General features: G+C 49.3%; 3 protein-coding genes across 3 annotated transcripts; 2 read left to right on the forward strand and 1 right to left on the reverse strand.

Annotated features, from left to right (window-relative positions):
• Window positions 1-869: 869 nt before the first annotated feature.
• Window positions 870-2716, forward strand: BP5553_03839 (Cyclophilin-like protein; the record flags this gene model as incomplete). Its single annotated transcript, XM_032012462.1, has 3 exons — window positions 870-879; window positions 944-960; window positions 1022-2716. The coding sequence occupies 3 exons, from the start codon at window positions 870-872 to the stop codon at window positions 2714-2716; spliced, it is 1722 nt and encodes a 573-aa protein (XP_031872155.1).
• A 1120-nt stretch (window positions 2717-3836) lies between these two features.
• On the forward strand, window positions 3837-7160 carry BP5553_03840 (Uncharacterized protein; the record flags this gene model as incomplete). The annotated part of the gene is made up of 4 exons (XM_032012463.1): window positions 3837-4576; window positions 4627-4947; window positions 4995-6772; window positions 6838-7160. 4 exons carry the CDS (start codon window positions 3837-3839, stop codon window positions 7158-7160), a joined length of 3162 nt encoding a protein of 1053 aa, XP_031872156.1.
• A 975-nt stretch (window positions 7161-8135) lies between these two features.
• Window positions 8136-9137, reverse strand: BP5553_03841 (putative Phosducin-like protein; the record flags this gene model as incomplete). The annotated part of the gene is made up of 2 exons (XM_032012464.1): window positions 8136-8387; window positions 8490-9137. The coding sequence occupies 2 exons, from the start codon at window positions 9135-9137 to the stop codon at window positions 8136-8138; spliced, it is 900 nt and encodes a 299-aa protein (XP_031872157.1).
• Between the last annotated feature and the right edge of the window lie 4510 nt (window positions 9138-13647).

Genomic DNA, 13647 nt, shown 5'->3' on the forward strand with positions numbered 1-13647 from the left:
AATTGAAGGAGTGAAAGGGCTCAGAAGGCGTCCCTTGAAGGGCAAAACTTGGAACATAAGGTACCTAGGTAGCGAAATGGCCTGTACAATGATATCAGATAGGCTATCAAGATAGGCAATGGCCTTTTTATCCACCTGGCGAGCTTACGCGTTCGCTGAGATAACAGACAACTAAACAGAGACGAAGCATCGTATTATTTGTGTGGTCTTTTAATTCCTTCTAAATCTAGTGCACTTGCTGAGTGGGAATGATGCTATGCGGCCATACTTTTTTAATTATTCTCGGTCCAGGTAGCAAAATAGATTGTTGTATAAAACGAGACAGTGATATTATCAAACAAATTTAGAAGCGCAGAAGGAACGGTTGATTTTAACAAAGGCCTTCGTTTAAACAGAAACTCTTAAGTCACTATCTACAGCCTTACAAGCTTAAGGGCGTAAAATACTGTGATATCCGAGTATACAATATGGGGGTAGCTGAAGCTAGACCCAGGAGGTGAATTGGAGGAACCAGCGACTGGAAGGGGTAGTTGTCTATTTTGCAGCAGTGGCCGTTCCGTCTTCACACATCCGTAATTGTGTAGGTAAATAGGTATAACTAATTTATTATACAGAAAGTTGGGTGATAAGTGTACATGTACAGTACCTAGGTAGGTTATGAGGATGGTTGCGACTTTGGTACCTAGTTAGTTGTGGTGAGGCGAAGTTGGAAGTGGAGAAAAGGGGTTTTCATTTGTGGTCTAGCGCTGATCTTCAAGCAGGTAGATAAGATTAGATGTAGATCCAAGCTAAAACTCCGAATTTCATACTACGTATTCGTACGCGATGCTTCATCCATAACGCGCCACAAAGCTTCTACAACATTCGCAATGGGAAAAGGTGAGTAGCATGCAATAGAAAAGTAGTATGAGACATGTATGCTGATAATTATTCCCTCGCATAGGTACGGATAAACTTTATGTACGTATTTCTCAAGCTCATGCTCCTCCTGCGAAAATTAGACATGCTGATTTCCATGCAGATCACACACTCTGAGTGGTCATCCTCAGACGCATACTCCGCGAGCGCTGGATCCAACGTATCCCAAAAAGCCCCGAATGGCGCCTCCTTCAAACGATTACCTTTCAACTTCTGCGCCGCAAGTCTCCAACCGTTCAAAAACCCCGTCTGCACACCCGAAGGCACAATATTTGACGTCGAGGTCATAAGCGAATGGCTTGCAAAACATGATACAAACCCCGTCACAGGAAAACCTTTGAAAGACAAGGATTTGATCAAGCTGAATTTTGCTCGGAATTCTGATGAATCAGCTCGTGATGGCGGGATGGGGGATATGGTCGATCCTGTTACATTCAAGGTCTTTACGGACAATACACATATTGTGGCTATAAAGCATGGAAGTGAGGCGAATGTTTTCGCCTGGGAAACGATTGAGAGGCTTAATATCAAGGCTAAGATGTGGAAGGATTTAGTGGATGACCGAGATTTTGGGAGGTCGGATATCATTACTCTGCAGGATCCGCAAAACATTGAAAGTCGAGACTTGAGCAAGTTCAAGTTTTTAAAAGATGGCGAGACCGTCCTTACCAAAGAACAACAAGAGGAGAGAAAGCAAGGCAACGTGAATATTTCTGCGTTAGGAAGGGTGGGAGAGAAGGTTCTGAGAGCTAAGGAGGCGGTTGAAAAGGCGAGGAGAGAACGTGAAGCCGGTGGCGACGTCAATCGGTCAAAGGCGATGACGAAGGCTGGAGTGTATAATCCTGCTCCTAAGCCATCACAATTGCAGGATAGGAAATTGGCGTACAACGCCGCGCAATATACAACTGGGAGAGCGGCAGCGAGTTTTACCAGCACTGGATTGACCCCTGAAACGAGCGGAGAGAGGGCGATACTCACGGATGAAGAATACATGCTCAAACCAAAACGAGTCAAGATCAAGGGATATGCCAGGATCGAGACGAATCACGGTTCTTTGAATATCGAGCTACAGCCTGAGACTGCGCCGAAAGCAGTTTGGAACTTTGTCCAACTTGCAAAGAAAGGCTACTACAATGGAGTGACGTTTCATCGGAATATTCGCAATTTCATGATCCAAGGCGGAGATCCGACAGGGACTGGTAAAGGGGGCACTAGTGTGTGGGGCAAAAACTTCCAAGATGAGTTCGATGGGCCGTTGGTGCATGATGCAAGAGGAGTCGTGAGCATGGCCAATAAAGGGAAGAATACCAATTCAAGTCAATTCTTTATAACATACCGGCCTGCGACTCACCTGGATAGAAAGCATACTATATTCGGCCGCGTGGTCGGCGGGCTGGATGTTTTACAGAAGTTAGAGAACGTGCCTGTGGACTCGTCGCACCGACCACTTGATGATATTACTATGGAAAATGTTGTGGTTTTCGTCGATCCGTTTGAAGAATTTCAAAAGCAGAAGCGAGAAAAGGATGCTGTAGAGACGGAAAAGGAAGAGATCAAGAAGCAAGGAGGAACAGAGGATGACAGAACAACGTGGACTGGCAAGCGCATCAGAGGTGATGGCACCGTTGACACAACAGATCAATCGGGAGCTGTGGGGAAGTACTTGAAGCCTGGTGGTCCTGATGCTGGTACCGATACCAGTAGCGGCAGTATCGCTGTGGAGGATGAGCTGATGGACATGGAACCTGCAAAGAAGAAGGTCAAGGCTGGAGGATTTGGCAATTTCGACGGCTGGTGATGCGACGAGACTGAATATACTTGGACCTGATGGGCTTCCAATGCCCAAGCCTCGATCCCCTGCTGTCCCCGTATTGCCGCTTATATTGCTTGTGACGGCCCGCCGAGACGCAGGATGTCAACCAGGCTTCTCCGTTATCCACTTCAAGTTGATGGCAACCAGTACCCGCAGCGACCTGGATATCGATGGGTACATATTTGAAGATCTAGACGCGTTGGGGCCCGCTCTTCGATGTGTATGTCGTCCGATATTGGGACACGATTTCCCTCCCGGGACACGGAAATGGGACAAGCGGATTGAGTATAAACGCTACCCAAGGATCCCTTCGAGGATAATAAAGATAGTTGTCTTCACAGTCAATAAAAAAGATAATACAAAACCGGTCACGAAGCTATCATGCCACTGTTAGAACAATTACTTGTCTGTGCAAGTGCTTGCCTGACACCCTCTTTCTGACTAACTCAATATTTCATTGAGAATCGTATTGGAGATGGTCCAACAATGCTACGGCGGGAGTTGGCGTATCCTGATTAAGAACATTCAGGTAAAATGAGCCAATGTGACGCCTGTGTTACTTGCTATAGTCGTGATACTTTCCTATGATAAGTGCTTTTACAATCTCTCTAAGATAATTATTTTGTTGAAAGAGGCCATTAAGGGAGTGGTGGCTGCCTACGTATCTAGGTAGTACAGCATATAGCGATTGTTAGCCTATTACATAGTAGGGTGCATGGCAATATCATGCCTAAATCCAACACCAACAGTGTTGTTGTCAGGTGTGTATCGTGTATTCGCCCCCCTTCTGGCACGTCGGTAGTCGGGACGAAATACGGGGTATGGGGTACGGGGTGCACAGTGCTCGTGGGCGGGTAGAGTTGGGGATTAGCTTCTAACAGTGCTAATAACTGCACTACCTGTGACAACTAGGCTGCTAATAATACAAGTAGTGCCGTATAGCACCTACTCTACTGGACTACTAAGCTTCCATCGCAGAATTCCCACTTTCCCCCACATTCCCAACTCCGCATCTCCGCATCAAGACGTCGCTTTCCTAACCCGCCGGAACCCGAGGGATTTCGGGCATCATCCAGAGCAGAAAACTGCGCGCTGCAGCGTCAACATGGCCGCGGTTCCAGCGACAGCGACGGCGACAGCTCCAGGGCCTGGGCCAGCGACATCAACAGCCTCAGATTCGCTGCCCTACGCAGTACTCCCAAAGCTAGAATCCGCTACCTCCACCACCGCCGCCGTCCCCGCATCCAATGGCTCAGCGTCCGCTCAGGAGCCTGCGCTCTCAGCGCAACAGCAGCAATCGCCGCAGCACAAGAGGGTGTACCAGGCATGCATCCCATGCCGCCGCCGGAAGGTGAAATGCGACTTGGGAAGTGTTGATAACCCGGGGGACCCGCCCTGTGTGCGGTGTCGACGGGAGAGCAAGGAGTGCTTCTTCTCCGCGACGCGCCGCAAGAGAAAGAACGAGGACGGCAGAAACGACAGTCTGGATGGCTACGAGTATGGCGACGATTACGTCGTGCGCAACGGGAGGAAAATGCTCCAATCGTCGCCGCCAGCCTCCGTTCGACAATCCTCGATGGGCGCGCCTCCTTCACGACCTCCCGCCCCAAGCGCAATCCCAACCGCACTCCCAGGGCCTCCGTTGACTCCAGGAGGCTCCATTGGGCAATTACAACCTCTGCGGAGGCCAACACAGACTCAGCAGACCATGGATGGTCTTCCTCGGGACAGAAATGATGAATCGAATACACAGCTGGAGAATCTGGAGGCGCAGGAGGTTATGCGGCGAGAAGTCTACGGGCCTCATGATGCCTTGGATCTTCTATACAAGGCGGCAACAAATAGGTATTTGCTTTGCGACGGATTTGCGGGCTTTATGCTAACGTTATATTAAGCCCGGCTCATATAAGGCCAGTTACGGGTAGGACGAATAGCGGAAGTCATTTGTCTCCTGCATCGGGAAATAATATGTCTAGACCTACACACCAGCCGTCTCCGCTACAAAATCACAATGAACCTTTCCCGCCCACTTACGCTGCCCATGGAGAGGTTCCTAGAGACACTATCATTGATCCTGCGTTAGCTTCCCAACGCGCGAATAACCTACCCAATGTACCGGACCAGGGATATAAAGATGCTATCAGGGCATGGTCGAGGTTCAGATTTGTTCGGGCTGGCTGGTTAACGCCCGCCGAGGCTATTGCTTATATTGCTTAGTAGGTGGCCTTCTAAACGTACAAAGTATGCTGCTGACATGGCCCAGTTATTATGAGTATCTTTCGCCATTAACTCCTATCTCCCCACCTACCTTCAGAGATCCAAGTACCCATCCTACTCTTCTAACTGAGGAGCCAATCCTCAGTGTCACACTTTTAACCATAGCTACACGGTACAAAATCATGGCAGGGCCAGGAGGCCAATGCCGATCCCAGGCAATTCATGAACAGCTCTGGACTTATCTCCGGGGCATGATCGAAAGATGTCTGTGGGGACAGGAGGCCTTTGGCGGCGGATTTTGCGGCTCTGGAGCAGATCCAAGTGAAGCGCAGACCTCCAGCACAGCTCCTTGGCGCGGCTTAAGAAAAGGCAGCCTGCGAGTTCTCGGTACCATTGAAAGTTTGATGATTCTAACAGAATGGCATCCTCGTGCGCTTCACTTTCCTCCTACCGAGGCGACTGATGAGTTGATGCTCCCTCTATATGATGGGGCCGATACTTATAGCACCGATGACGATAATAGAGAGCGTGTCCCAGGAAGCATCGGCGGGAAGAAGATAGAGAACTGGCTAGAACCAGCTTGGAGAAGCGATCGCATGTGTTGGATGCTTCTCAGTACAGCCATGGGTCTTGCATATGAATTGGGCGTTTTTGATAATATCGAGGAGCTAATTGCTGCTGGCGGCGAAATGACGCGGCCAGAATACGAAGACGAGGGTTATCGATTGAGAGCAGGAAGGATCAAGAGGCTGCTTTTGATATATGCGACCCAGTTAGCCGGGCGCCTGGGATGGACAAATATGGTTCCAGAGAGTGTACGACTTACGGATCCGGCATTCGCGGCCCGCAAGAGAAGGGCATCAACTGGTGGCAAGACGCCTGATACTTCAACGAGTCTGTCCAACACGTTCAACTACATTCCAGACCTCGAGCTTGATGACCAGATAATCCACTGTTGGGCTGGCATCAGTAATGCAATGCGCATTGGCAACGAGAAATTATTCAAATCGAGGCAATACACAACCAAGATCATCCAGAATGGAAGTTATATTGAGCTGCTCAAAGACTTCCAGCCAATGCTTAGTGCGTGGCGAAACGAGTTTGACCGTTTCCGACTACCTCAATACATTCGACACATACTGTCGATTGAGTATGAATATGTTAGAATATATGTCAACTCCTTATCTCTTCAAGCTGTCGTCGAGAGATGTACTAGCAACGCTGGTGGCTATCCAAACTTTGCTGGCCAGCCCGGCAACGGTATGGGAACTGCCAATGCCCCACTTTCACCAGAGACGCAAAGCTTTTATGGAAAGCTGCCACTCGCAAGACTTGGTGGTTTTGGTGCAGCTGACCAAGCCTATGTTAAAGAGGTTGTCGAGGGATGTAGAAACCTTCTCCGAACAGTCGTAGAAGGTCTTCTGCCTGGCGACTACCTCAAGCACGCTCCCGTGCGAACCTACTTCCGCATCATCAGTGGTGCAATGTTCTTGCTCAAGACATTTGCCCTTGGTGCATCTAAGAGCGATGTTGAGCTCAGTATAGGGTTGATGGACCGCGCCGTAGACGCCCTGCGAAACTGTGTTGTCGATGATGTCCACCTGGGCATTCGATTCGCAGATCTCCTAGAGACCTTGACATCCAGGCTTCGAAGTCGCTTCATTAGTGCCCCGAGAGGGCCACCTCCTGGAGATACCAGCAGGAATCGCAGTCCAGTGATGTATCATGAATCAGACGCCAAACGAATGAAGGTCAACCATACAGAGCAAATCCGAGAATGGAATGCAGGGACACCCAATTTTAGTAGCATGTCGAGCGGTCCTGGTAAGTCTATCCCCATTCGACCCCCTCTTTATTACATTTACTTACCTAGGCCACGCGTGAAACAGATTTCAATGTGTCAGCTACACCCTTCGATCTCAAGCCAGGGGTCTTCTTCGGCGCCAGTCCCGCCTACAGCCAAGGCCATGAACCAGGTTCCAACTACGGCAGCGCAGGCCCTCAAAATGACCTATCTGATGTCTTCGGCGCGGCAGGCGACTGGAATAGCAGCAGCGAGATGTGGTATCTCCCTCCTGGAGCGGCCTTCTACCAGAATGTCAGCGATCAGGCCATCACACAGACGGCTGAGGGTGTCAACGTGGGCGGCCTGGATTTGCTGGATTATATGACGTTGGACAACTTTGCGCCACATGACGGGACAGGATTTTGAGCATGCTATTAGATATCCCCCGTGAGGATTTGCTTATTTCATACATATACCAACGTGCATTGCGCGCATTGTGCAGGTTGAGTATCAGCTTTTAAAAACGTAGCGCAGGGTTTGGGTCGTGGGAGTTCGAGGCGTTTTTGGTGGTCAGATGGGGCCAGGGCAATGACGGGAGGGGATTACGATATATTGCACGAGGTGAAAAAATGGGCGGGGCTTGTGCTGTGTTTACGTTCTTCTTATTAGATAAAATATTCTTTGCTACTGTATTCAATGCAGCTACCTATATGCAGTATCTACATCGCTTACTAGCCTGTCTTCCTTCAGCCGTTAAGAGGAATCGATGCGTAAGCCCCTTTTTGCTATGTCTAAAAATAGAATATCATCATGGATTTTTCTTTTGCAATGGGGAATGGAAAGAATGTGTATTATGACATGGCATTTGCTGACCGCTATTACGTGCGTAATCGCCTCCCATAACTATTCCTAACTTGGCGGTAAATTTCATTACAAGTTCTAGTTTACTCGTAATATGTGACTTGACAGATATATTAGGGGAAAGTGATCATATTTCTCTATTTCATTATGCTTCAGCGGGGAGCGGGGGGTATAAAATGAAATATCCATTGTTTTGCCAACATAGTAGTAGTACAGTTTCCAGTCCCTTCCCCCGACCATTTTTCCTCTATCAGAAACAAAACACAACGCCAGTGCTTGTTTGCTCTCCTTGGGAATCTCGTGATGCAGGAAACAAAAAACAGATAAATGATACCCCGTCGCGCCGCTAACCATGTCTAAAAGCTAAAAGAATTACTGTAACGACATAGAAAGAAAAGAAGATAAGGAGATGCAGTTGGGATTCTCATTTCGGGCCGTTAAGAGCGTAGGATGAGAAAGACAGAGTCCCCTGAACTCCTGTTCCTCTATCTAAAACAACAAGGGTGTAAAAGGGTCTTGAGATGAAACAAACGTGGAATATCATGGGAGGACCTTGTGGTTCCGTAAAACGTTCTCCAGAGCCTTGGTATCGAATGGGGTATCCTCTGGTATTTGATCAATGATATAAGTGAGGTTTGCGAAGAGGTCGCCTTGATTCTTGTAACCGAGGATGGCTGGCACGCCGGCATTGTCGAACTCGATTTCCTCATAGTGGATGCGGACAAAGCGGATATGGGGGTTTCTGGAGACGAGCGGGGAGAGAGCGTCAGAGATAAGGCGGGATACGGGGCACTAGGTGGGTGTTAGTAATGGTGAGCCTGGTGGGGTGAGAGGATATACGAAGACGCCATATAGATTAGAAGGAGGGTGAAGGGGGGAGAGAATAGAACATACATCTGAGTCGTAGACGAAAACAACGACGATGGTATCCCTCGTCACCCTCTCAATGGCATCTAGATACCCCATCGCATCAACCTCATCGAAGCGTCCATATCGTCTCACACTCGGGCTCGTCCGCCGATTCCTGATATTGCCCCCCTCCTTTTCCAACTGCATGCGCCGTTGCTGTCTCCACCGCTCGAGGAACTCCTCATCCTCATCATCGCTGTCCTCGCCATCATCCTTCAGGAAGGACATCGTGCTTGACCTCTTCTCCGCCTTCGAAGTGGGACTCCGCGACGTATTCCGTCGGTAGCTGCCATTCCTTCTCGCTTCCTCGTAGTTCCGCGCATCTGCAATCACACCTTTGACTCCCGTGGTGCGCCCATGGTCAAAGTCTCGATGAGGGAGCTTGAGGCCGCCGGAGCCGGAGCCAGGAATGTTGTCGTAGGTGGCAGGCATACGCATGTTGTCGTTCACACGCTTCTCTATGTATTCGTCTTCTTCGTCTCGATCGCCGGTCTCACGGTCGTGTCTGTAATCGTCTCTGTCTGCGGGGTGGTGGTCTAGTTTCTCAGAGGCTAAGGATCTATTTATGATGCTGTCGAACTCTTCTTGTGCCGGTGTTTGGTTCGAGTGCTGCTGGAGATTGCTTGATGCCATTGGGGGCAGGATGGCCGTGGCAGGGGAGCCACGAGGTCTTATATTAAGTATAGGAGGTGCGCGGCGTGGGCAAGGGGGAGGGCTCGTGGTGTGAGAGTGTATGGGGTGATGCTCGGTATGCAGGGAAGAGGTTTAGAGACAAGGCGGGCGTTGCGTATCGTCAGGGAGAAGGAATATGGACAGGACAGGACGGGAAATGGTATTCTGGAAGGTCGACCCGGAAGCAGGAGAAACCGGGGCGGGGGTTTGATAGGGGGGGATCCTGCGAGCAAAAGCGCAAAAGATGGCGGTGAACTGTCGTGATGTGGCCTGTGATGTTTGGTCGGCTGAGACTTTTGGTGGTTCTATTGTCCTGGCTCCTGGTATGTGGATCCGTTGGGTATGTTGGATCGTTCGATTCTATTTGGCACTATGGCTCGATTGGCGGGATGGATGGACTTGGTTGGTTTTCTGCCCGTTCTCTTGAAAATTCCGAAGCAAGTCGGCAGTCATTTCCTGGGGGGTTTTGTCGAGCTCAGGCTTGGTGGATCTATTTCAGCGTCACCGTAATTGCTGACTGGTGTAATTGTAATGCCGATCTGGACGATCAATAATGGAGATGGTGGTGGTATGGTGCTCCTGGTGTTTCAATGCTGCGGTGCCATGTTATGGCTTTACGCCGCACCAGGACTAGGCCGCCCCCCTCGACAAAGAAGCACGCGAGTCCCGGGATCGGGGTTACCCAGATGTAATCTTAATCCTAATATAGCCACATGGGCTGGCCGCCTTGGGTGGCCTGGCGAACTTAGTGGACTCGGTGGACTGCGATGAGAGTCTGAGACAGCTGGAGCGTCTGGAGCGCGTTCTTCCCGGAGCGTTGCTGCAGTATCAATAAGTGTGCGACAGTGCGAGTGAGCGAGAGACCAGAATAACGGGATTCGAGAATGGATCACCAGTGAGTGCCTTTGTGGGTTGTACGAATAAGTTGATGTTCGCTGCCGTGAGATGATGATGGGAGAAGGATGCATTTGCTTGTATCGGAACCCTGTTGCCATGCAAGCAGGGGGCCGAGTATCTACGTCGAACTGGCAGCGTTCACCGGTCAAGCAAAAAAGCAAAAGGCACAAAACCCACGATAATCATCCTACGAGTGACCCGTGGCGAGTACATACAGTACATGTACCTAGGTAATCTGGCCTCCCTTGCTTCGCACCTGGGCGGCTGTTTTATTACTAATTACAAAAGTACGTACGCAGTACGTACTCTATAGGTACTGGACGGAGTATTGTGCTCGATTTGGACCCTAAGGAGAGGCCGCCCCTTAAGTTCTTATTAGTGAGGCAAATGAGACCAACACGCCTGTGCAAAAACATCATCGTCGTCCCCGAAGCTACTCTGTGCGAAGCAGGGTATTGGAGGGAATAATACTTCGTAACACATCACCAAACATCGCACTCGCCCGTCCACCAACTCCACTCTCCCTCTACGGAGGTAACGTCGATTCGCGAATCTGGTGATCGATCTGCCGTCTGAGAGTTCTCCATCGAGTCTCAGCGTTCTGGCGGTTGACAGTCCCAGCAACCCAGTAGCTGTACTCGGTCATCTCCTAGCGGCCAGCTCCCCGTTTCATCTGCACGCTGCACGCCGCCACGGCCGGTTCCTGCGTTGTGTCGGATTCTATTTTGGTGTTTAGTGCCCTCCGTCTCGCTTTGCGCCGCCAATCACTGCGCCAACCTCCCCCTCGCCTCCCTGGGCTGTTATAGATCGCCAATACTTAACACTGCGAAGCAACACCCCCTTCGATTCAGCTTCTAGAAGGAATATTCCTTCGAAACCCGGGCTCTGCCCTGCTTGGCTTGTGGTTCCTTCCTCCTATCCTGGTCCTACACTCCTGACTCCTACCTAGTTAGTCCCTTGGAAAGCGTGGCACGCGTTACAAAGTCTTCCATCCAAGGGAAATAAATCCCCATTGAGTCACTTACTTCCTAGCATATTGTCAAAGCAGCCAATTTGCATTACCTAAAGGTACCTTGCCTTGCCTTACCTCCCTACGGAGTATTGGCAACCGCAGAAAACCCACCTCCTCTGTCTACCGGGTACCTAGACACCCAGCCAGTCGCCTCGCATTGTTTATCTACCTCGGTACCTTGGGTAGTTTCATTAAACAGAGCCAATAACCTCGAAAGGCGCCCTCAACTTGCATTACATGCCTATAAAGAGCAAAAAACCCCAGTATCCCTCGTCTCCTTATTATCACTGTTAAGTTTCATTTCGGTTTATTTCCATCTATTTCCGTACTGTACATAAAAACCAATATATCGTCAATGCAGCTTCGGCAGTTTAAGCTTTAAGCTCTACCCGACAAAAGTCCTAGTATGCCATATTTTTGGTTTCATCCTCGGGGAGTTTATATAAAGGCATTTGAAATAGGCCGGAAACAATACCCATGTGGAACATCCCCCACGTTATTATGCTCTCTCGAACTCAACCAAATTCCATTCGCTATCAATGCAAGCAACCTGCTTCCTCATTCCTTTCTATCCATTGTTCATCCTCAAATACGTTTTTACTTCTCTCACAGCTGCATATATTTTCCGCTTACAGAACCCCCCTCCCCCCCCCCCCCCCCCAAAGCCATCAAGCCAATCACTCCCGCAAATTATATCCATCCAAGAATATCCCCCCACCTCAAACTCTCCCAATCCATCATCCACATCTCCCAATCCAGAAACTTGCATATAAAATGGTTCGACGGAAAAGGGGCGTTCGTGGCTGGATGACGGGCTGAGGGCATATAAAAGAAGTTTTATGCTCCGTGTGGCTGATATCTGAACTTCGATATCAACAATATAACTTGCTCATTCGCCTCAGCCCGCTTTCGTTGATACTCTACCGCATACGGTGGGATTTTCCGCTTTGGCATGGTGTTCATGGTTCTGTAACCGCCGGTGCTGGAGGCGTATGATGTGGCTGTTCATGTGCTCATGCCCATACACATACGAGTTTCTATTCTTCTTCACCGCTCTTCTCGCTTTTCCCTCGCGCGCTGTTCTCTCATCACTCCCGGTGCTCCATCAGGCCCTCCACATTCTGTCTCATCTTACCCCATCAAGAAACTCCATAGTTGTATCAAGATCCATTCCCTAACACCTCCCTCCATCGTCACCTCCGCACTCCTTCTCAACCTATCCTCACTCTACACCCAATACATCCATCCGCAACGCGTCCAGCAGACGTAGCTCACTAGAAATCCCATAGATCTCACAACAATACCACATCAAGCCTTCCAGGCAAAGACAGCCAACCAAACTCGACAAAGTAAGTCACCCACCACATCAAGTCCTAGCAAAAGCACCACGCAAAGGAGTACGAAAAGAACTCCCTATCATTCTTCTTCCCCATACCGACAAAACGATGAGGATGAGTGCGGAATTGTCATTTTTAGCATGATTTAATACATATATACCTTAGGTATCCCCTCAAGTTTCCCCAAACGGTGCAGAATTGAGTAGGTAATACGATCATGAATGGCAAACCAAAGCAAAACCAAGCCCCTATTCCGAATTAACTAACCCAACCATCAACCCCACCAGCTTCCCCGCCTTTTTACAAGATAGCTCCAAGAGCAGCGCCATCTTCCTCCCAAGATAATCCTAAGCCGCCCATCCATCCATCAAGAGCTCATCAGCGCAGGAAAAGGGGGGGACTGAATTATCCACCACCCCCCCCCCACTAGCATGCAAGGAAACTTCACGTTCAGTATAGCCTTGGTGATAAGATACAAAGGTAAGAGCTTTCCTTGAATTATGAAGGCGTCGTGGCATCTAGATGTGTATAAGAGACAGGTATAGCCTTGGTGATAAGATACAAAGGTAAGAGCTTTCCTTGAATTATGAAGGCGTCGTGGACCATGAATCCATCCCAGGGCTTGGTAAAGAAAGCCTTTCCCTAGGCGCGCTAGAATCATCGGTAGATAATAAACTCCAGATCATGATTATAGGACGACGGACGGTATTTAGTTAGTCTGATGATATATTCATTCGCATTAACGCACAACTCTCAGCAGAAACCCCCCCCTCCCCCCCCATTCTACCAATTAACCCCGCAGGTAGTACCTATAGTACCTACTACGTAGGTAGGTAGGATAACATGCACGCGGAAGGCAATAATATCAAGCAGGCAAAATCGCTTTCCAAATATCAATGTATAAAGATCTATGAAGGATGCAGCAGGCAGCACTTAGACTATTCGTACAAGCATTTGATGAAAAACCCAACGAACGCCAACATCAGAGAAGTGGCAGTCAAAGTGCAGGCGCGGGAAACTGAAGCAGGACATTCAAGAAAAAAACAAGGGAGTGCTTCTGTTCTTTTCCTCCTAGCTCCATTTTGCTGCAACCCATCAACAATACCACCACTACCACCTATCACCATCAAAACCTCCTCTACATTGGTCCGTTCTGCCACCTCACGCACACCCCTCCCATATCTTTCTCCCACTCGATAAAAAAAAAGGAACAAGGTAATGTGTA

The sequence above is a fragment of the Venustampulla echinocandica genome, assembly GCF_003357145.1.
Source record: "Venustampulla echinocandica strain BP 5553 chromosome Unknown scaffold_1, whole genome shotgun sequence".
NCBI lineage: Eukaryota > Fungi > Ascomycota > Leotiomycetes > Helotiales > Pleuroascaceae > Venustampulla > Venustampulla echinocandica.